We start from the raw sequence: 22608 nt of genomic DNA, 5'->3' as shown, positions 1-22608 counted from the left end.
CTCTAACAAACTGGGCATTGAGGAAACATACTTCAAAATAATAAGAACCATCTATGAAAAACCCACATCCAACATCATACTGAATGGGCAAAAGCTGGAAGCACTCCCCTTGAAAATGAGAAAAAGACAAGGATGCCTTATCACCACTCCTACTCAACATAGTACTGGATTAGCCAGAGAAATGAGGAAAGAGAAAGAAAGAAAAGGCATCCAAATTAGGAAGAGAGGAAGTCAAACTACCCCTGTTTACAGACTATATAGTTCCATACCTAGAAAACGCCATAGTCTGTGTGCAAAAGCTCTTTGATCTGATAAACAACTTCAGCGAAGTTTCAGGATACAAAATCAATGCACAAAAATCAGTGGCATTTCCACACACCAAAAACATTCAAGTTGAGAGCCAAATCAAGAATGCAATCTCATTCACAACTGCCACAAAAAGAATAAAATACCTAGGAATACAGCTAACTAGGGAGGCAAAAAGATCTTAACAATCAGGATAACAAAACACTTCTCAAAGAAATCAGAGATGACACAAACAAATGGAAAAACATTCTCTGCTCATGGATAGGAAAAATTAATATTATTAAAATGGACATACTGCCCAAAGCCATTTACAGATTCAGTACTATTCTTATCAAACTACAATTCTTGAAATAATTACAAAGAAAAACTATTTTAAAATTCACATGGAACCACAAAAGAGCCCAAATAGCCACGGCAATACTAAGCAAAGCAAAAAACAAAAAAGCCACAAAGCTGGAGGCATCACAGTACCTAACTTCAAACTACACTATAAGGCTATAGAAACCAAAACAGCGTGATACTGGTACAAAGACAGACGCAGAGACCAATGGAACAGAACAGAGAGCCCAGAAATAATGTTGCACACCAACAACCATCCGATCTTCAACAAAGTTGACAAAAACAAGCAATGGAGAAAGGGCTTTCTATTCAATAAATGGTGCTGTTATAACTGGCTAGCCATAATGCAGAAGATTGCAACTGGACCCCTTCCTTACACCACATACAAAAATCAACTCAAGATGGACTAAAGACTTAGATACAAAACTTAAAATTAAAAAAAAAAACAACCCTGAAAGATAATCTAGGAAATAAAAATGAAAGCTGAAACAGAAAGGAAGGTAAAAGACATAGATTTAGCAAAGACTTCATAATAAAGATATCAAAAGCAATTGCAACAAAACCAAAACCTAACAAATGGGACCTAATTAACTGAAAAAAACTTCAGCACAGCCAAAGAAACTACCAACACAGTAAACAAACAACTTACAGAATCAGAGAAAATATTTGCAATATTTTGGTTTTGCAAATAATAAATCAGTATTTAATATTTGATTTAATGCAATCAATTCTATTCAATAAACAATTTTATTTATTTATTTATTTATTTTATTTTTTTGAGACAGTCTTACTCGGTTGCCCAGGCTGGAGTGCAGTGGCACGATCTTGGCTCACTGCAACCTCCGCCTCCCAGGTTCAGGCGATTCTTCCTCCTCAGTCTCCCAAGTAGCTGGAATTACAGGCGCCTACCACCACGCCGGCTATTTTTTGTATTTTTAGTAGAGATGGGGTTTTGTCATGTTGGCCAGGCTGGTCTCAAACTCCTGGGCTCAAGTGATCCACCCACCTCAGCCTCTCAAAGTGCTGGGATTACAGGATTACGCATCCAGCCCCAACAAACAATTTTTAGGTGTCTACCATGATCACGATTCTATACTGGACACCAAAATTGGTAGGAAACAGGTGTTCTAGGATTTCGCATAACGAGGGCAGGCAGTAGATTGTTCAACTTCCTTCAGACATGCAAAAACAGATTACATTTTTGGAAACAAGAAAATATGAAATGGCTAATTTAATGGCTGTAAGGATATAAAAAATATGTACAAAATTAAATACGAAAGTGAGGTAAAAATACAGAAAAAAGGAAAGACATCAAATATAATAAAGAGGAAAAAAATGAAAGCTGAAACAGAAAGGAAGGTAAAACTTTTGACTTCATGATGTCTCGGGTAGTGGTAGGCAAATCAAACTTCAGTTTTAGCTGCTTAGGAAAGAAAATAAGAATTTAAAAAAAAATAAAAAAGGAAAGAAGAAAAAGAACAAAATGCTAAATATAGTTCCTAGGAAAACTGGGAATGCATTATTGACTTTAACCACATAACAGCAATTGTTTAACAAAGAAGGCTGTATCTTAAGCTTTGTGTATCTAAAGATATGTTTATTGCGTAGGTAATCAATTTCAAATGAAGTAAGTACCTCCAGAGAATCTCTTAAGAACTATAGTTTTTCATTTTGTATCATATATTGTTCCCTTCATTGCAGTAGGTCTGAGAAACACTTTGAGCAGTCAATACCAGGATTTTGTCATTATATAAATTCATGACTCTAGTATTGTCAGACATTTTTTGTGATCCACTTCAGTGTTGTCCCAAATCCCATGATCATTTAGTTTTTGATAACAAATATAAAGTTGGGTATTTTCAACAAAATCCTGAGTCAGTTTTTAAAATTTAAACATATTTAACTTGAACCAGTTCTTCCTTGGCTTTGCCAATTAGTCTTCATTTGAGGAACATGGCAAGTTGTTGGCAGATTAAAGTAGAGATGAGGCTCAGATGAGTAGGACGCATCGATTGTCATGTCTCATTAGTAACTTCTAAATTGACAGTTTCCTTTCATATCACAGTGACAGAAGTACAAAGCATTATTTACCATTTATTTTGTGTTGGTACACATGCACTGTTGTTGTATTAGATTTTTCAACTGAGCATTATTTGGTAAAATGTTTAGGCACCTCAAAAAGCTAGTAATAAGTCAGTATTTCATGAGTGTTTTCAAAAATACACTCTTAATGGGGACTTCTGCAATACCGTGCAGGAAATACTGACCTATGGCTAGATATAGTTGTTTATAGCTATTCTACCTAAACTTTCGTTCCTCAAGTATACATTTTTAAAAGGAGGACATGTAGGCCAGGTGCGGTGGCTCAAGCCTGTAATCCCAGCACTTTGGGAGGCCGAGAAGGGCAGATCACGAGGTCAGGAGATCGAGACCATCCTGGCTAACATGGTGAAACCCTGTCTCTACTAAAAAATGCCCCCCCAAAAAAAAAACTAGCCGGGCGTGGTGGCGGGCGCCTGTAGTCCCAGCTACTCCGGAGGCTGAGGCAGGAGAATGGCGTGAACCCGGGAGGCGGAGCTTGCAGTGAGCTGAGATCTGACCACTGCACTCCAGCCTGGGTGACAGAGCAAGATCCGTCTCAAAAAAAAAAAAAAAAAAAAAAAAAAGGACATGTAGTACCTTATGAAAGGAAATTTGAGTTGCAAAATTTATTTCCTGAAATTTTACATTTCTTCTTCTAACATTGCCACTAACAGAACAGGAAGTGAGGACTCACAGGAGTGAAGGTTTAGGAAAAGACACAGATCTCATAAATGTGTCATATGGGAGGCACAATATATCAAAATCTCATACTTATATTTTCATTTAGACCTCATAGTAACTGTATAAAGCTGATATTACCACCTTTTATAGTTTCCATGTCTCTCCAACTTTCAGGTCTTTACTTACATTCTCCACCCACTTGGTGCAGTGATGAAACATTTTACATAATCCCTTATTGACCCAAATTTAGGAATCACATACAGAAAGGAAGAGAATAATGGGAGAAAATGCCACCGTCTTATTGTTTTCTTTAAAAATAATTTTGTCTTCAGGATTCTTCTACCTCGTTATTCTGGGTACCTATTAAATTTATTGACACTGTTTGCTTATAGATACGGCAATAGCCACAACTAATTATGAAGCACTGCTAAGACACATGACTCTATTCACTAATACATCATTTTTCTGCCTAACATTCATTCTGTGGACACCGTCGTCATATAGCTGTGCACGACATTACACTACCGATTCTTCTTCCACCCAACTGTGCTTTAAAACAGTCCATGTGTCATCATTCCCACTGCCACCATTCTAGTGTAAGCTTCCACCATCTTTTGCCAAGGCCACTATAATAGCCTATTTTCTAACTAGTTTCCTATGTACACAATTGGTCCATGATAATTAGTATTCCAAACAATGTTCATAGGGATGCTTATAAAATGTGAATCACTCACATCATTCTTCTGCTGAATACTTTCCAATGGCTTTGTCTGGCAATTCTACAGAAATCTAATCCTCTAATAAAGTCTTTGTCCAAAATCTGACTCCCATTTACTTGTCAAACTTTGTCTCCTCTCCCACAGTGTGCTGGCGTTGCTGTTTTCTGGCTTGTGAGAGCTGAATATTCAAGAGTTTTTCAAGCCACTGATATCATATTGGTAACTGGAAACTGTCTGTGGTAGGAATATGTACACCACAGATATCAGTAACTGCTGCAAATCAGGACCCTTTTTTGGTTTTTGTTGATTCATTTTGGAGAGCTAGTGTTATTTATTTACCAGCACATCACTGTTACTATTGCTTGTTGCCTTGATTACAGTGTTCCGCTGACACTGGTTTTGTCTGACCTTCCACAATCAGGCTTACTCCCTCACTTTAGCATCTCTGTCCTTTCTGTTCTCCTGTCTGGATGCTCCTCCCTTGGATCTTTACATGGCTGACATTTCCAGTCTCAATCCAAAGGTCATTTCCCAGAGTGGCTTCCATGACGATCTTAATCAAAAGACTGCTGTAGGTTACTCCAGTGTCTCTATAGCATCAATCTTATCCCTGAAACCTAGTAAAGCACCTTTAAAGTCACCTGCTTCCCTGGCAGCTAGATTGTATTTGGTTGAAAACCAAACAGTGAAGCATATATTTTTTCTCACAGACAAGAATCATGGGGTTGGACAGTTCAGGGCTAGTACAACAGCTCAGTGAGGACATTAGGCCTGTGTCCTTTCCTTCTTCCTACTCCACCATCCTTAGCACTTGGCAGTTATCTTCGTGATCACACAATGGGAGTTTTACCTCCAAGGCACTTCAAGGCATTATAACTATAAAAAGAAAGGGGAAAGAGGAAGGTCGCAAAGACGGAAATGTTGAAGGCTTGTGCCAGCAGTTTGTCCATTTCAAAGGCCTTCCTGGAAGCCATACCCAGTGACTTTACACTTAAAACAACTTGGCAAAATTGCAGTAGAGTCTGGAAAAAGAAGTGCATTCTGTTTGCAGTTTCTGTAGTTAAAGATGGCAAGGGATTCGAGGGTTGTGGATAGCTTTGGGATAGATACTTCATATTGTTAGCTTGAGTGCTCGACACATTTTGTGGAATTAGTGAACAGTAACTTTAAATGACCCAGCTGCATCATTATCCACGTTCCAGCTTTGGATGCTTCATAAGTCAAATTCCACAGTCTAAATGTCAATGGGGTTAATGAAAACTCATCACTAAAGAATGAAAAGATAATTGAACTCCTCTAGATCATTGTAAGCTCATCCCTTTTAAATTCTAATATTTTTAAGTTCCAATATTTTGTTCTTGTTTTTGTTTTGTTTATAATGTTCCAGCTATTTTGAAGGAAGTCTTTTGACAATGTGGAACTTTACTATCAGGCAATTGATGATGATGTGATCATCTTTCAATGATCCACTGTTATCACTATAAACACATTGGTAATACTGTAATGTAATATGAGGCTTTTAGCAGTGTTATAACTGTTTACCCAAGCTCACAATGGTCCGTGTTGCTGTATCTAAAAAATAAACTTGCCATATCTTTATTGTTTTATTTTGAATCCCTTTTCTGTGGTAGGGTAGAGGAATAAACAAGAGCGCAGGCACTGGAGTCAAACACAGCTGGTTTTGGATTCTGGCCTCTCCATTGTTAGCTATATAGCTTTGGGCCAGACGATTCATCTTTCTGAGCCTTAGTTGTTTTTATCTTTCTTTAACTGTGCAGTATAAATAAGAATAATCTCTTTATATAATAGTAAGGATTTTACATGGTGATCTAAGTAAGACAAGTAAGCACTGAATAAATGATGGCCATTAACTCACTTTGTTCTGGACCATGTATTAAACTCAGTGACTGTAGAGTGCAGTTGTGAACCACTTCTTGTGTCAGAATCATCTGAGATGAGTACTAAAAGAACAGATTTTAAGGCCCCATTTCTGCCTCTCTTTTTTTACGTCTCAGTTTTTAATATTCGTTTATATGTAGTTTTGCTTTCTGTGGTTTCACTTTCCAAAATTTCAGTTACCCTCAGTCAATTGCAATCCAAAATTATTAAATTGAAAATTCTAGAAATAAGCAATGCATAAATTTTAAATTGTGCACCATTCTAATCTGGCACCATCACAGTCCATTCTGCCTAAATCTTCCCTTTGTCCAGGATATCTGTACACTACCTACCTGTTAGTCACTTAGAAGCCATCTCAGTTATCAGCTCAACTGTCACAGTATCACAGTGCTTATGTTCAAGCAACTCTTATTTTACTAATCATGGCCACAAAGTGCAAGAACAGTGATGCCGACAATTTGGATATGGCAAAGAGAACCCATAAAGTGCTTCCTTTAAGTACAAAGGTGAAACAGATCGACTTAATAGGGAAAGAAAAAAAAAGTCAGATGCTGAGATCACTAAGATCTGCTGTAATAATGAATCTTCTATCCATGAAATTGTGAAGAAGGAAAAATAAATTAATGCTGGTGAAGCACCTTAAACTGCAAGTTATGGCCACAGTGCATGATAAGTGCTTAATTACAATGGAAAAGTCATTAAATTTGTCAGTAGAAGACATGAACGCAATCGTGTTTTGATAGACGACATTTGAGTTTAGTACTAGCTGTGCTTCTAGGAATCCATTGGGGATCTTGGAATGTACTCCCTGAGAATAAGGGAAAACGCCTCTAAATGGTCCACGGGTAAATTTGTATGTTAACTAAAATTTAAGAACCTCAAGCAAGGACTTGTTGATCATATTAGCTTAGAGAAGGAGAAGTTCCTGGAATGATTTTAAGTGTTTGGATTCCTAAGCCACATCTCAAACGGAGCCCAGATTCTAGAGCCGTATTGCCTAGACTCAAATCCTAGTTCTACTTCTTACGAGTTATTTCCTTGGAGAAGCAATTTTAACTCTATGGATCTGAGTTTCCCCCTTTACAAAACAGGGATAATAACAGTACCTACCTCCAAAGGCTGTTAAGAGAAGTAAAATGTTTAGAACAAGGACATAATCAACACTACATGTGACAGTAATGAGTATTAGAAGTAACATTGTTATTAGGATTCCCAGTGTGTATCTCAGGCCATCAGTGATTCACAACATGACTATAGATTATAATCACTGGTGCCTGAAAATCCTGATTCCCAGGCCATGCCCCAGACTGAGGAAGTCAGAAATACAGGTATATATGAGGAGGTAGTATCCAGACATCTATGTTTTTAGGGCTCCCAGGTAATTCCACTGGACAGTGAAGGCTAGCACGTAAAACTCTCCAGGTGACTCTGATGATCATTGAGTACTACTTGTCAGAGGTATACTGATAGATAGAATAAAGGTGAATCTTTATTGAGGAGAGAAAGATTAAGAACTCAGCCTCTGACCAAGAAAGCCTACAGAGTACAGAGCTATGATAAAACTACTGAATGTCAAAGAAGAAGCTTCTAAAAGTAAAGCCATGATTGAAAAAAAAAATAATAATAGGCACAGGGTTTAGAATCACTCAGATCTAGATTTGAAACCCAGATTTCCTACTTGTTAGTGAATTACTTAAACTCTCAATATTTTCCTTGGCATTATAGGGATTGTTATAAGGATAAAAATGGGTTAAAAATTCAAAGCTCTTAGCATACAATGACCTCCATATCATAGATGTTCAGTAAAAGTTTACTACGGTTATTATTGCTTTTAGGAGTAAGGATTAATGGAATAGGAAGTGTGAGGGAGAGCAAAGGGGCAAGTGTAATATGCAAGTATTTGCCTTATGCATTGAGAGAGTGGTATTCATCAGAGGTGGTAGACAATAGGAGTAGGTTCTAGGAAAATAATCCTTCTTGCTTTCGTTGTGCTTACCTGGCAGCCTCTCCAGTTCTTATGTATTATTCCTCTTGATCTGAGTTATACTAGTAAACCCAAACTTCTCTGTTACTAATCAAATGTGATAGAAGAGTTTCATAAAACAAGCATCAGGAGGTTCTGAACAAGAACCTAAGGGAACTGTTATAAATAAACCACACACACTTTATTCCAATAGATTTAGGAATAAAAGTATGTTGCTGACTTGAAGCCTTCTTTTGCTTCCTTCTGGAACCTGGCCTTGCAGGTTTCTGATATTCTTACAGAACTTAAGGGAATCAGAATGCTGTTTAACACTCCAGCCTCATATCCGTTTATCACTCCCACCTATTTGTTTCCAAAATGGCTAGGCCTGGCTGGAGGAACTTGATCTCTCCCACTTCAGGTTTTCAGACTTCCTTTGGCTTTTACCACCTGCTGTGTATCCCTGACATTATACTGCAAGACTCCTTTGGAGGGGCACCCACTAGATGGCTTACGGGGTACCCCAAGATGGTATAGGCTCCAATGGGCACTGCTTTTCAGCTGTCTCCCTCTGCTCAGACAGAGAGGGCAAGCGGGTCACCAAGTTCATTGCCTGTGCCACCAGGAAAGAGATGCTAGTCTCCCTTCTTTCAGGCACACCCAGTAGCTACAATTGTTTCTGTCAGAGCCTTCCTTACTTAGTTATTGGAAGAGAAGCAAAAGACCCAGTACTGTGTCAAATTAATGATTTAACAATGACCTCTTATGAGGACTGGGAAAGGCCTGTGGTTAATAGAAAAGAGTTGGCTCAGCTTTCATGAGTCTTAATGGAGACATGTCTGGTTTCCTTGATGGCTCTTTTTTGAACAATATTTTTCTCAGCTTTCAATGGTCTTATAAATTATCTGGAAACTGAAAAACAAAAATTAAAAAACCAACAACTTGTTTAGTAGATTCCACTCCTAGAGATTTTGGTTTAATTGGTCTGTGGTAGTAGGTCAGGTAAAAAAAAAAACTTCACAGGTGATTCCAATCAGCAGCCTTTGCTAACGACCGCCTTAACACTAATTGCTGTCACCTGTGGGCTTCTAGGACTAATTCTGACACTCGTCAAAGAATCCCATTCAGTACCATGTTACAGACTGTATTAAAGAATACTAGAGAGTACAACGGTTTCTGGAATTCTGGAATGAAAGAAACCTAAAAAAAATCATTTTGTTCACTTTTCTCTCTCTGGGATCTGTAAACTAACAACTACAGAATCACTTTGAGCATGTACTTAAAAGGCATATTCTGGGGACTTATCCTTACACCTTCTGAATCAACATTTCTCAAATGCGGTGAGGATTAGGCATCTGCATTTCAATGAGCTCTTCTGGGTGATTCTTAAACACATTCGTGTTGAGAACCAATAATCCGTAGCAGAGGTTCTCAACCCTGGCTGCACTTTAGCATCACCTGAAGGGCTTTAAAAAGCCCCATGACCAGCCACCCACTCTGTGCCAATCACATCAGAAACTATCCAGGTGGGACCAACCTAGGTATTTGTGTTTGTTAAAGCCTCTCTGGTTGATTTTAATATGCAGTTAAGGCTGAAAACCACTGTTGTGGAGATTCTGGTTTAATTTGTTTGGCATAGGTTTAAGACATTAGTAACTTCTAAATGCACCCTAGATAATTTCAATGCACAGCCCAGGTTGAGAACTACTAAAAATATTCAGGTTAGTATCATTTTCAATTTTGTTGGACTTCACCCAGTGTAGTCTCTAATACTCTTCAGCCTGCACATTTAGGCTTGCCTTTCTCTTCTAGTCCAGATCCAAGCAAGGCTTGAAGCAAGGCTGATAATAATCTGGAGTTGTAGATTCACGAGAAGTTACAGGTTCATGCAGACACAGACCTCTAACACCTGCCTTCCTGAGCCAGTCTCATCAATTAATCCATCATTCATTCAACAAATGTGCATTAGACACTTGATATTTGTTAGGTACATCCTAAAATGTATGGTACATACTTGATGTTAGGTACATCCTAGGATGATATGTGGTAAGACACAGAGATGTGGAATTCTGTGGATGCAATGAATAAGATATTTTGTTTCTGACATCTGAAGAAGTGTATACATTCACAGAGATAAAGGAGGGAGATGTACCTGCAAACAGAGGGTAGTAATTATTATAACAGATGAGTGAACAAAGAGCTGTAGAAATGCAGACATGATAGCAACTGAAGCTGCTTCAGAGAGTCAGGGAAGACGTTGTTGAGGAGATGGTTTTTAAGCCAAGTCTGCCCTTACGTGGCCTTAAACACTCACCATGATGTGATTTCTGTCTACCTCATCTCTCGCCACTCATCCCTTGCTACTCTCATCCTGTTTTCAGCTTTAGCTATAATAAACACCTTTTATTTCTTTGAATATCCCACACTCTCTTAACAAGCCTTTGATCTGCATTTATTCCCTTTGTCTTGAACATTCTTTCCTCTTTCTCCACTTACACCTCCTACCTAGGACTCTGCTTAGCAGTTATTTCCACAAATAGATCCTCCCTGACTTTTTGATGATGATAAATGTCTTTGTTATACATCCATGGACAAGCCTGTAGTGCTTCATTTATAGAACACACCCACTTTATTGCATGTCTATGACTCCTCCCCTTCAACCCTGTGAGTTCTATGAAAGCAAGAGAAAGGAGCTGTCTCCTTCACTGCTGTCTCCTGTGCACAGCCCAGGGCTAGCACTACTGCATGAATGAATGAATTGAATTTCAGGAACAGGGAATGCTATGTGCAAGGCATAGGCGTGGAATTCTGTGGCACGTCCTAGCAACAGCAAAAAATTGGGATGGCCCCACTGTAGGATGGACAGGAGGAGGTGTTCTGAGATGAGCAAGAAGTCGGCTGTTAATAGCCTTATATGTAACCCTAAGTGTTCTGAACTTTACTCTGTAGGGAGTAGGAAGCCAGGGAAGGTTTTATGTGCAGGAGAATAATAATTAGGTTTACCATTCAGGATAATTACTATGGAAGCAATGTTGCAGATGGACTGAGAAAAGAAGAGTAATTTAAAGGAGATCAGTTAGGAGACATTCCAGTACTGCAAGTGAGAAATGATGAAGACTGCCCTGAGAGTGATGGGGCTCTTTACAAAAGGCAATTCCGAGATAGAATCTATCACACTTGCCGACTATCTGCATGCAAAGGGAGGGTGAAAGACACCATAGTTTTGCTTGAGAAGATGACTTGTTTGGGGGAAGAAATTTTTGGAAATATGAAACAAAAGAAAAGAAGAGCAAGTTTTAGGGGGAAAAAAAATGAGGTCAGAGAGTTCCATGCATCCATGGGCATCTAGGTAGAATTTTTGTTACTGTTGTTTTAGAGATAGGGTCTCACGCTGTCTCCTAGGCTGGAGTCCAGTGGTACAGTCATGGCTTACTGCAGCCTAGGTAATTTTTTGCAGTTAGAAATGCATAAAATCTCATCTTGGTACCTTATTGATTATGGAAGTATCTGGTTTTGTCAAATTGACTATGTAGACTTCCCATTTGTGTACTAAAAGGTAGACTTTAGAAACTGGCAGTGTCACATTGATTCAATGATTTGTGCTACTTTGGCCCACGATTGGCAATCAGAATGACTACTTCAAAGAGAATCTCCATCAAAGTCACTTTTTGTTATTTTATTCAGTTAGATACATACACCTATGCTAACTCCACCCAGATTCTGAGGTGCTAACAATTTTATTGTAGGTGGCTGTGCTATTATATTTCTTTCTCACTAGATTGTGAGCTTTGAGAAGGGGTATTATATTCTTGTTAAGCTGGCACCAAGCATTAATAACAGAAACTCAAATTACTGGATGCATGGGTGAATGGATAAATTTATAAGCTGATGGCAGGGATGTAGGATGCTTTCTGGAGCTAGGCACTTAGGAATCGAAAACCTCATATCCTATAACATAAATGCCTCAGTGGTTTTTCAGTGAGTTATTTACTGCAGCCACAAGGATAGAAGAGCGCACCCGTAAGTATTTTTAAATGACCCTTTATTGAATTATTTTCTCTTGGCAATATGAAACAATCCAGGGAATTTTAAAGTTTATGGCTATGAAAGACTACATGTTTTTTGATACATGAACCTTTGATATTGTTAAATGAAAGAGAAGCATTTAAAATAACTGTTATTGAAAACTCTTGCTTAGTACTGTTCTAAAGGCTGGTAGATGGGCACATGATCAGACTTTTGTTTTAGGAAAATAACTTTGTGGACCATTTGAAGAGGTTGTAGGAGAAGAAATAATTCCAATTGGACAGAGGAGAGATGACGAGGGTCTGGAATAATCCAATGGCAGTGAAATGGGAAAAGTACATTAATTTTATTCACTATGATGTACTATACCCTGAGGATACAATGGTAACCAAACCAGACAAGTTCCCACCCTCAAGAAGTTTATAGACAAACTGCAGAGATGCACAGCAATCCATTCATTATAGTAATACATGTAACGTTGTAGCTATGACAAACTGAAATAAGAAACGAAAAGTTGAACTGAAAGGAAGCATCTCAGAGGTAAAACTGACAGAATTAGTTTTGTTATTGCAGTATCAGAATAAATAATAGACATGTGTCCAGCTCTTCTTTACTGACATAATATTCAAACTCATTTGTATGACACAAATTACATGAAATCCCATCAAAGAAAATGTATGAAGTGACAAATGTGTGCAACAAGTTAAAATGACCTTTAACCAAACGATGAGACCAATAAGCTATGAATATAAATTCTGATTATGCAATTTAATTCCACTTGCTTTTCAATGTCATCATCCAATTGGAATAATAGTACTATGAGCTGATGAGATACAATTTATTCTAGGTTTCTCTATTTTGGTTTTTTTTTTTTCATTCAGATGTTGCAAGAGCAATTGAATTACTGGAAAAACTACAGGAATCTGGAGAAGTACCAGTGCACAAGCTACAATCCCTCAAAAAAGTGCTTCAGAGTGAGTTTTGTACAGCTATTCGAGAGGTATGGCACTAAGATTTTAGTAACTAAATTCAACCATATGTCTTCTTCATAGAAAACATGTCTTTTCTACACAAACAGTTGAAATTGTTAAGATTGGAACTACATTTTAATTTTTTGTTTTTAGCTCCTTGGACAGATGATAAAATATAGTTTAGCCTGCTAAATTAGATCCAGCCAGGATTTATACATTCATACAAAACCAAATGTTGATCTTCTGGTACCAATGAAGGGACTGCCTAGCAGGTGACTGTTGCATGTAGTCTATGCTATTTAGTGGTCACATGAAGCCACCTAGAAATTCAGGTAGAACTAGTTATCATTAATAGGGGCTGAGGTTGTCTAAAAAGAACATACAATTAATTCTTTCCCAGGTAAATCTGAAGTAGTAACCTCCTACTGACTAAGCGTTACTGTCTAAGGCAATGATGGAAAATATACAGTTAGGCTGGTATGTCTTTCTAACAAATCTACATTGTAATCCTTTCTTGACTAATGGTTTCAAGAAGACTAAGGTGAAACAAGTATATTGAAATGACTATTTGAATTTTGTATTGACTTTGAGTGGGATTGACCATTCAACTAATGAATTTAATTGGTTACAAGATAAGTCACTTGAGATCTATAAACTATATTGTTTGACTTGGTAACCCATTACTCCTTCCCCAACAAGAACCAAGTAATAATTCATTAGTTAGAACCCAAAGTCCATAAATCCATTTGCCCTGCCAAAAGTCCTCAGTGTTGAATTACCTACTGTTATTCTCTCCAAAGTCTGTTGAAACCGATGACTACCTAGAGAGTTTATTGTAGCATAGGGCAGGCACCTCTCATGAATGCTTGTGTCACTCCACCTTTCTCTTTACAACTCTTCTTGTGGCTAATGTATATTCTTTTACCTCAACAATACCAGTTTAGTCACTAGGCAGGAAAGATCAAGGTAAAGACATACAAAACTTCTCACTACAGATTTAAACTGGTGCCTATGCAATGCATGTAAAATTTGACCTTTGTTGGAATTTGTTGACTTATGCTGTGCTTGTGCTAAATATTTATCAGGTGAAGTGTTCACTATTTAATTTTTGTTAATATTGAACACAGCTTAAGTACATAACCATAATAACATCTCTAAGTTTTAACCTATGAATTTGATTGAAGGCTGTAAGGAAATTTCTCAGCATACGGATTCTTTGCCATTAGCTTCCCCTCAGTGGGAAAGGTATAAAATATCTCAAAACTGCATGAGTGTCCTCTTGATTACAGGTGTCACTCCTGTGCTCACTCTGTAGACCAAGGCCAAATTTCCTATACTCTGTTTTCTTCCTTCACAGAGTGCCATTCCCCCAAAATTTGATGACCATTTTTTTTTTCATTTTAGAGATTCTACCATCTCTTTTATGTCTTAGCATTCTGCTTTCCATAGAAGTAACCAAAGGATAGGATACATCAAATATATACCTCTGCTCATTGAGTACGTGGGTTATGATGAATTCAGAGTCTCTACCACAATGGAACTCACAGTCTAATGGGAGAAGACTATGATAAATAAATGTACAATGCAATATCAGAGTAACAAGACTGGAGAGAAATAAAGCAGGATTAGAGGGGTCTGGTTGAAGCTCTATTATTTAATGTGGTCAGGAACGAAAGCAAATAAATGAAAAAAAGAAAGCAAAAAAGTAATGGAACAGTCACACAAATATCAGGGCTCATAGTGTTCCAGGCAGAAGAAATCACAAGTGCAAAAACCAAAAGCTAATATGTATGCAGTAGAGTTAGCAAGGTAGGCTTCCTAGAGGTAGCTGGAGAGGAGAACACATAGGTCCGGCAGGCCATATAGTAAGAACATTGTATTTCTTTCTAAGTATGATAGGAAGCCCCTGGAGAGTTCTGACCTGATTTTATTTGCTTTTTGAAAATGTGTGTCTGGATGCTGTGATGAGACTACAAGTGTGAGTACAAAAGTAGAAACAAAGAGAGACTAGTGATTAAGTAGTGAGTAGATTGTGTGAGAGATGAGATGATAGCAAACTTGGACAAAGGTGGCAGCACTGCAAAATGGGAAGTTGTCTGATTCCAGATATATTTTTTTAGAGCAAAGTCAACAGAAATTATTAATGAACTGGATGGCGATATGGAATGTGAAAGAAAGAAAACCCTATTGAATCTTAGGTTTGGGCTTGAACAATTGAATGAATGATGTTATAATAAGGTGGACTAGTTTTGCAGAAGGCTATCCAGGAACTCCATTATGGACTTAGTAAGTTGATGATGCTTTTGAGATATCCAAGTAGAGATGTCTAACAGGCATCTAAATCTGAAGGTTGGGGGAGAAGTTGGGTCTGGAAATATAAATGTGGTATGGATATCTGTTCAAATAAACACACCAGCCTTTTTTTCTTTGTTTCTTTTTTGTAGAGTTTGCTAAGGAAAATGAGATTGAAATTAAAATGGAAAGTAAATATGGAGGCTTTGTTTAGGCATTATAAATCCATCTAACAAACTCTTCCCATGGTAAAGTGTGTGCGTCATTGGTAGTCCATAGAAGTCCATAACTGATCTATACACAGTTTGGCATTTTCACAGGGAAAGCAGATGATGTAATTTATCTACCTTACCTTTTTTAAATTTGAACTAGTAAGATTAATTTTATATTCACAGTAAACTCCTTAGTAATAATATTGTTCTTAAAGGCAATGCACGTTATAGAGGAATTGTAAAAGATTACTTCATCTTGGCTAACATTTTATGGCCATTCATATGATATTGTTTATATTTGCTAAATTTGGAATTTTCTTTATTATTCTTATTGTGTTTATTTACATTTGCTGTGGGAAATAATAATAGTAGCAATATATAAACAACGATTCTGAATAATATTATGAATCTTTCTAGTGAAAAGTTATTCAATTAAAATATAAAATATGAATGCATGTTGCCAGGTAGGTGAAACCAAATGCCAGTAAAGAAAAGTGCAGTTATAAAGTTTGATAATAAATGTCTCAAAGTTACATTTAGTGAGCCTAGAATACTTCCTCTCTTGGTGTCTTGGGTACTGATTGTAATACTGGCAAAAAAAAAAAAAAAACTTCGAAGTTTTGGTTTTTTATTCAAATAAAGCTCAGAATCTTTGTGGTTATCTGAGTTTTTCAGAAATATTTGCTAGTTAATACTTTTCCTTTTGAAAGTTATTAATGTTGTCATGCAAAACAGAGAAAAGAACAAAAATGACAGTGGCATCATTCTTAGTTGCACTCAGCAAAGCAAAAAGAGTTGCAGGTCACACTTTTGCCAACAAGATTGTAAAACACAAATTATGCTCAAAAAAGAAAGCAGGACAAGCCAAAAATATTTTTATTGCCTTACATAACAGTAGTTAGTATTATATGTTGAAATAATTCCATATTTTGCTTTACTTTTGGATGAAACCACTGAATCAGCTCCTGGCATATGTGCAGCACCTATATGAAAAGAATAGTTTGGTAAAATTTTAATTTTTTAACTAGAAATAGATGGCCTTAAAAGAGATTTGAAGCTCCCTTAACTATATTTTTCTATAACCTGTAAGAAAGCATGAAAGTATATGCTGAGATCAGTACTGAAGGAAGACCATCTACATGTACAACTAAGAAAGGCATTCCTCTGTCAAGAAGTAACTTACACTTGAATAAAGTAACTCACATATCTTTATTCATAGAATACAGACAGTGGTAAGCAATGCTTTTCTTAGTCATGTTTTATTGCTGAAGGATCTCTAAAGAGCCCTGATCAATATTTAAATTGCATCTAATCTGTGCAAGTGATTTTAAAGAACATGGCAGAGAAATGGGCTGACACATGATACTACTTTTCTATAATGAGACGTGCTGGCTGATAAGAGCACATTTACACAAGTTTTTGAATGAGAGATGAAATAAATATTTTATGGTACCAATATTCTCAGTAAAGATCATTTCTGTGATTTCAAGTGACTTCAAGCTTTAGCTTCACACTGTATTAATTAATTGAATTAGCCTAAACATATAAATAGGGTTGAAATATTATGATTATGAAATATTGATTTTTGAATAAAAGAATTCCCTAAGAGAACTGAATTGCAGTGCAAATAGCTCAATTGTCAAGAGTTAGACTTTGCCCCAAAACTTCATGTTCTTTGTGCCTCAGAGAAAGAAATCAATAAATGTATAAGAGATCATATTTTAAGAAGACATCTAATACAAAGAATACAAAGAATACAGAATACAAAGAAATTATTGTGGCAACCAAAGTAATAAAAAAAAAAAATCTGTGTACTATCATCATCTTCTAAGTTGCAAAATGAATTATTCATGCTCCTGCTTTTCAGGATGATGTGCTCATTGACCTGGAGGGTGACGTACTGCTAACAGTGGTCTGTTGCAAGGACTTACTCGCACATTTATAACTGCTGTATGCAGGTTTGAAGCAAAAATGCAGAACAAAATGTCATAATCACCAAAAACTGCCTTCTTTGGCCAATCACCAAACTGAATGTTAGTATTTTCTAAAGTAGTAGAACTATAGAATAAGAAAATAAATCAACCCTATAGGGAATGACTGTCATTTTGTGATAGTAGGATTTCAAAACTGGCCTGGTTCTCTACTTCTTTGTGCACACTACAGTTGAATTTCTCCATCCTCTCTAAAGCTATCTATGGTTATGATAACTGCTTTAGCTAATCACATGTGAGTGGAAGAAGCTATATGTTTCACTTCTTCATAGGAGCCTATGAGTAAGTTAATGGTTTGCCATGAGTAAATCTCTCTTCCCTTTGCTAGGCAATGAGTAAGTTTTATATGATAAATTATCAATCAGTCTGGGTTTAAGAATGAGAAAATAAAAAATACAGACTCTAGCCAACCTTTTATGAACATATAATCTGAGCAAGAAATAAACCTTTGTTACTCTAAATCTCCAAGGTTTAGAGATTATTGTACCTCAGCATTACCCAGGCTGTCCTGACTGATGATACACAATGATCAAACCAGATTTATTTTGGCAAAAGGTTATAAGCAGCATCAGTCCTTTAATTGCTATAAAACAAAATCAATGTTTTAAAACTATGTTGTATAACCTGATACATCTTTGAAAACTTATATGAAATTTATAACCAATATAAGTACCTATGGCCATTAGGTGGGTCACAATTGTTAAAATTTGAAGAAAGTTGGTTCCCAAATTTTATTTGCTTCTTGTCTCTCATTTTCTCCTACTTTCATTATTATTTTTATAAAGGGATTTTTTTTTTGTCTTATGAAATTAAAGATATAATCAAGATAGGAGAAATATTTGGAGTTTATCCATCTACTGTTCAAGTGCTCCTGGTCCCCAGTGAGAATTAGTTTTTGAAGGGAATGGGAATTTTCACCACAATGCCTCCCAAGAAGGCTACGTGGGAAAGGTCACCGTGAGACATTCTGTCAGATCAGAGACAGAAGCAAAGTCCTTAGAGTAGTGTTGTGGTCAAATTGACCAAAGTTTGAATCCCAACTTGGCTACCTATTTTTGCCTTCTCTAAAATTGTACTTTTTAGTTTAAAATAATGGACTAATACCACCAGTCTTGCACTGATCCTGCTAATTAAATATCATGTATGTACAGCTACCTAATACAGTGTGTGGTAGCCAATAATTACACAGTCAATGGATTTTATCATTATTAAAGAGTAGGATCCCACATTATCTCTAAGTATGGTGTTTTGGTAAGTTACGGAATGAATAACAGATAGAAAGAGACATGGTAGTTTCCATAAGCTGAATCTAAGAAAACACACAAGACTAGTATATTTATATTCATTACCCCACCATCAATAATTAAAATAAATTGAGCTATTGCACCCTAATTCCACAACCATGTGAGAAGTAGCATTACGACACAAGCTTTTGTTCTTGATGCTCTTCAAATTAATGTCTATTAATGTCTTAATCTACTGTGTGGATGAAAACACAGAAGGAAAACTTAATCAGCTTTATAAGACAGCCAATGCTTAGTTGGGTGATACAACCTAGATTCAGAATTACCCTAAGAAAATACATACTTGGCTAATTAGTGACAGTATGAGATAAAATAAAGATAATAGGAGAAAGAGGAATTGGAGGAAGAAAGAATGGGAGAGAGTGAAGGATGAGAAGGAGAGAGGGAGGGAAGAAAAAGGGAAGAAGGAAAAAGAAGGGAAAAACAGGGAGAGAGGGAGAGAGAGAAGAAAGAAGGAATGAAGGAAGGAGGGAGGGAGGGAAGTAAAGCTGACACTGAATCATAACTTATTGTAATGTAATGGAAAAGTGCAGAAAGAATATTGGCAATGGATTGTGACAAATCTGGATTCACATCCTTGCTTGACCACATCATTTTGTAATCTAGTGCCAAGTTACTTAATTTCTGTGATCTTGGTTTTGCTTATTCTCTTTTTTAAGGTAAAATACGACAATAATAACTTCATAGAATTGTCAGAAAGATTAAATAAAATGAGATAGCACATTATATACCTTGACTAATACAATGCCTGCCTTAAAGAGTTGACAATTAAGAAATGGTAGCTATTGTGGTAAAAATCTTGATGGATTTAGTGATAAAAAGCTAACATTAGAAATATTAGTTAAGAATCGCCATTGTCATTCACTATTTTTCTGAAGGGCCTAGCCACTAAAATAAGTCAAGTAAAACATAAAATAGGTGTAAATATTAGAATAAAAGAAAAATGATAATAATGTTATTATTCACAGATGATATGATCATATATGTATAAAATCCAAAAGAACCTATAGAAAAACGATTAGCATTGCATTTCTTTACATAATTTCACTCCTAGATACTCAATAAAATATGTACATATGTATGCCAAAAAAGAAATATTAGTTAAGAATGAGAAGAACAATGGTACTGTAGTTCTTGATCATTCAAAAAATGCAAAATTTTTAAATAGATGGCTCCAAACTTTCAGATAGATATTAACACATTGTAGTGGTTGTAGAAAAAGGAAACCAGCATGAAAAGAGATCTGGATACCTTGTTAGATGACAAGAAGTTACGAACTTGGTGATATTTAGCTACATAAAGAGAAAGGTAATGTGTAACATAAGGTTTACCACCCAATAGTGGGCTCATTTGTAATATAGAAAACTTCCTATATAACAACAGCAGAGATTAGACGGTACATTTCAGATCACTTTAGAAAAGGGGTATTTTAGTTAAAGATCATATACAGACTTTATGTTGTAGGTTAAGTAACAGCAAATATATATAAAACTTAGCTTTATTATTTTTGCTTTTTGTGCAAAAAATTGTTTATGGTAAAATATGTTTTTTGTTTTTTAATATATTTAATCTTTTAATATTTTTATTGTTCTAAAATATTTTGATCTTTTCCTTTAAACATGGACAGAGTAGCATGTACTTTTTCACATAAAGTTACTATCCTTGTACAATGACATCTGGAATGGCATTGCTTTCATCAGAATTAATGAAAATGCATCTGACATTATGTTTGTGCATATCTCTTTCTGTTCACATTAAACTTAGCTTAAGTTGGCAAATGTCAGAGAAAAGAAAGCTGATGGCTCCTACATTTCCTTTGATTTTATTTGCATTGCTAAATGTGATGGGACACAAAAGCCAGACTGTTTCTTGTGTGATAAGTTTCCTGCCAATGATAGGATGAAGTCAAGAAAGCTTATTTCTGAGCATCCTGAAAATAAATCACACAATATAGATTTTTTTTTTCCCCTAGAGAAGAAGTTCAATTTTAAAAGGATGGAAATTTACCAAAACTTATATTTGCCCTAACATGAAACTTTGGACATGTTTCCAATCAAAAGAAACCATAAATAACTGGAGAAAGCTTTATCATTTCAAGTCCTCTAGAAATGCTTGAGCTGGTGGGTTGCTTAGAATAAAAAAAATTAATGACACCTCTGTTCACTTGCTAGAACCTACTCTTGAACTCTGGTATTTTGCCAATATTTCAAAGCCAGTTATGGTGAAAATAACAGCTGTGTCATTCCCATTTGGCATGCAGCTGGGTGAAAACTATGATTGTTTCAGTAAAACTCTGATTTTTATCTCTCACCTGAATGTTGGGGTGTGTGTGTGTGTGTGTGTGTGTGTGTGTGTGTGTGTGTGTGTGTTACTTCCTCCCAACAGAGTTTCTTATCAAGCAAAACTCCTAATGGAACAAAAATCTTGATACTGCAAGTACATATGGCGTACATATGGAGTTTCTTGATGCAAGATCCAGAGTAATTAATCTGGTGAACACAGAGGTTCCACTTTTCACAGAGACATGTTGCCCTCACCATCAGCATGCATTCGTGTGAAAGACACTGATAATTATCCTAAAAAGATGCTTTGCCTGCTCTGTTAAAAGCAACCTAATAATTTCACAGCCATAGCCAGAAATCTAGAGTTTCAAAAGTTTTTATTTAGAAATGAAGCAAAATGTATTCTTTTTACTGTCAGAAGTTTTTTGGCTTTCCATTGGATAAGTGTTAATGCGCTTGGCTGAACTTGGGTCAGAAATTTAATTTTATTTATTTTTTAAGTAAAGGAGAGCTGAATCTTAAAACAATTTGACAAGAGAGGTTTATCTACATCTACAAGGAAGATGTTAGGCCAAAAAAAAAAAAAAAAAAAAAATGAGGCTAGTCTTTCTATTTCAGATTTTCTGGTCTAGTAGGGTGACTCTGGAAAGAACTGTTATTTTGGAGGAAGAAATTAGAGGTAAAATCTTGTGACCTTTCCATTGACATAAAAGTGCTGAAAGAAAGACTTTAGTGAGGGCAAGGGAGTTGAAAATGAGAAGGACATGTAAGTTTGTCCACGGAGAAGATCTACAAACATCTGTAAAGACTACAAAATTCTTTTAAAAGTTATTTCTGCTTAGACTACATAAAACTGAAAGAATTCAAACATCTTCCCTTACTGACAAAGGCTGCATTGTTGACACTAAGCTTTCCAAAAATAATTACATTTGACTTGAGGACAAAGGGTTTCACAGAACCTGAATTCACCTTGAAGTATCTTGGAGAAAGCTCAGGTGTCTTGACAAAAGTCTACTCTGCTCTGACTGATAGGGAATTTAATTCTGTTTGATACTGAAAGCTATGTGAGCTGCAACTTTGAGCACATACTGCTATTAAAACAGATGAAAAATTGTTTGGATACTAAAAATAACACCAATATTTTCTTTCTTTTTTTTTTTTTTTGAGACGGAGTCTCGCTCTGTCGCCCAGGCTGGAGTGCAGTGGCCGGATCTCAGCTCACTGCAAGCTCCACCTCCCGGGTTTACGCCATTCTCCTGCCTCAGCCTCCCGAGTAGCTGGGACTACAGGCGCCCACCACCTCGCCCGGCTAGTTTTTCTTTTTTTGTATTTTTTAGTAGAGACGGGGTTTCACCGTGTTAGCCAGGATGGTCTCGATCTCCTGACCTCGTGATCCGCCCGTCTCGGCCTCCCAAAGTGCTGGGATTACAGGCTTGAGCCACCGCGCCCGGCCTACACCAATATTTTCATATAAAGGAAGGATCACTCTAAATTTTAACTTACTCCTTTTTTTTTTGTTTTTTTGGCTGCTCCATAGACAC

General features: G+C 36.5%; 1 protein-coding gene across 1 annotated transcript in view; it reads left to right on the top strand.

Annotated features, from left to right (window-relative positions):
• The window catches only part of LIN7A (lin-7 homolog A, crumbs cell polarity complex component), a 149757-nt gene that overhangs the window by 39102 nt on the left and 88047 nt on the right, over positions 1-22608 (top strand). The window contains exon 2 of the mRNA XM_009181272.4: positions 12897-13015. Coding sequence (XP_009179536.2) covers positions 12897-13015 — 119 coding nt within the window. The remainder of the gene's footprint in view (positions 1-12896; positions 13016-22608) is intronic.

Source organism: Papio anubis, chromosome 9 (assembly GCF_008728515.1).
Source record: "Papio anubis isolate 15944 chromosome 9, Panubis1.0, whole genome shotgun sequence".
Lineage (NCBI taxonomy): Eukaryota > Metazoa > Chordata > Mammalia > Primates > Cercopithecidae > Papio > Papio anubis.
This window is presented reverse-complemented; position numbering and strand designations above follow the sequence as displayed.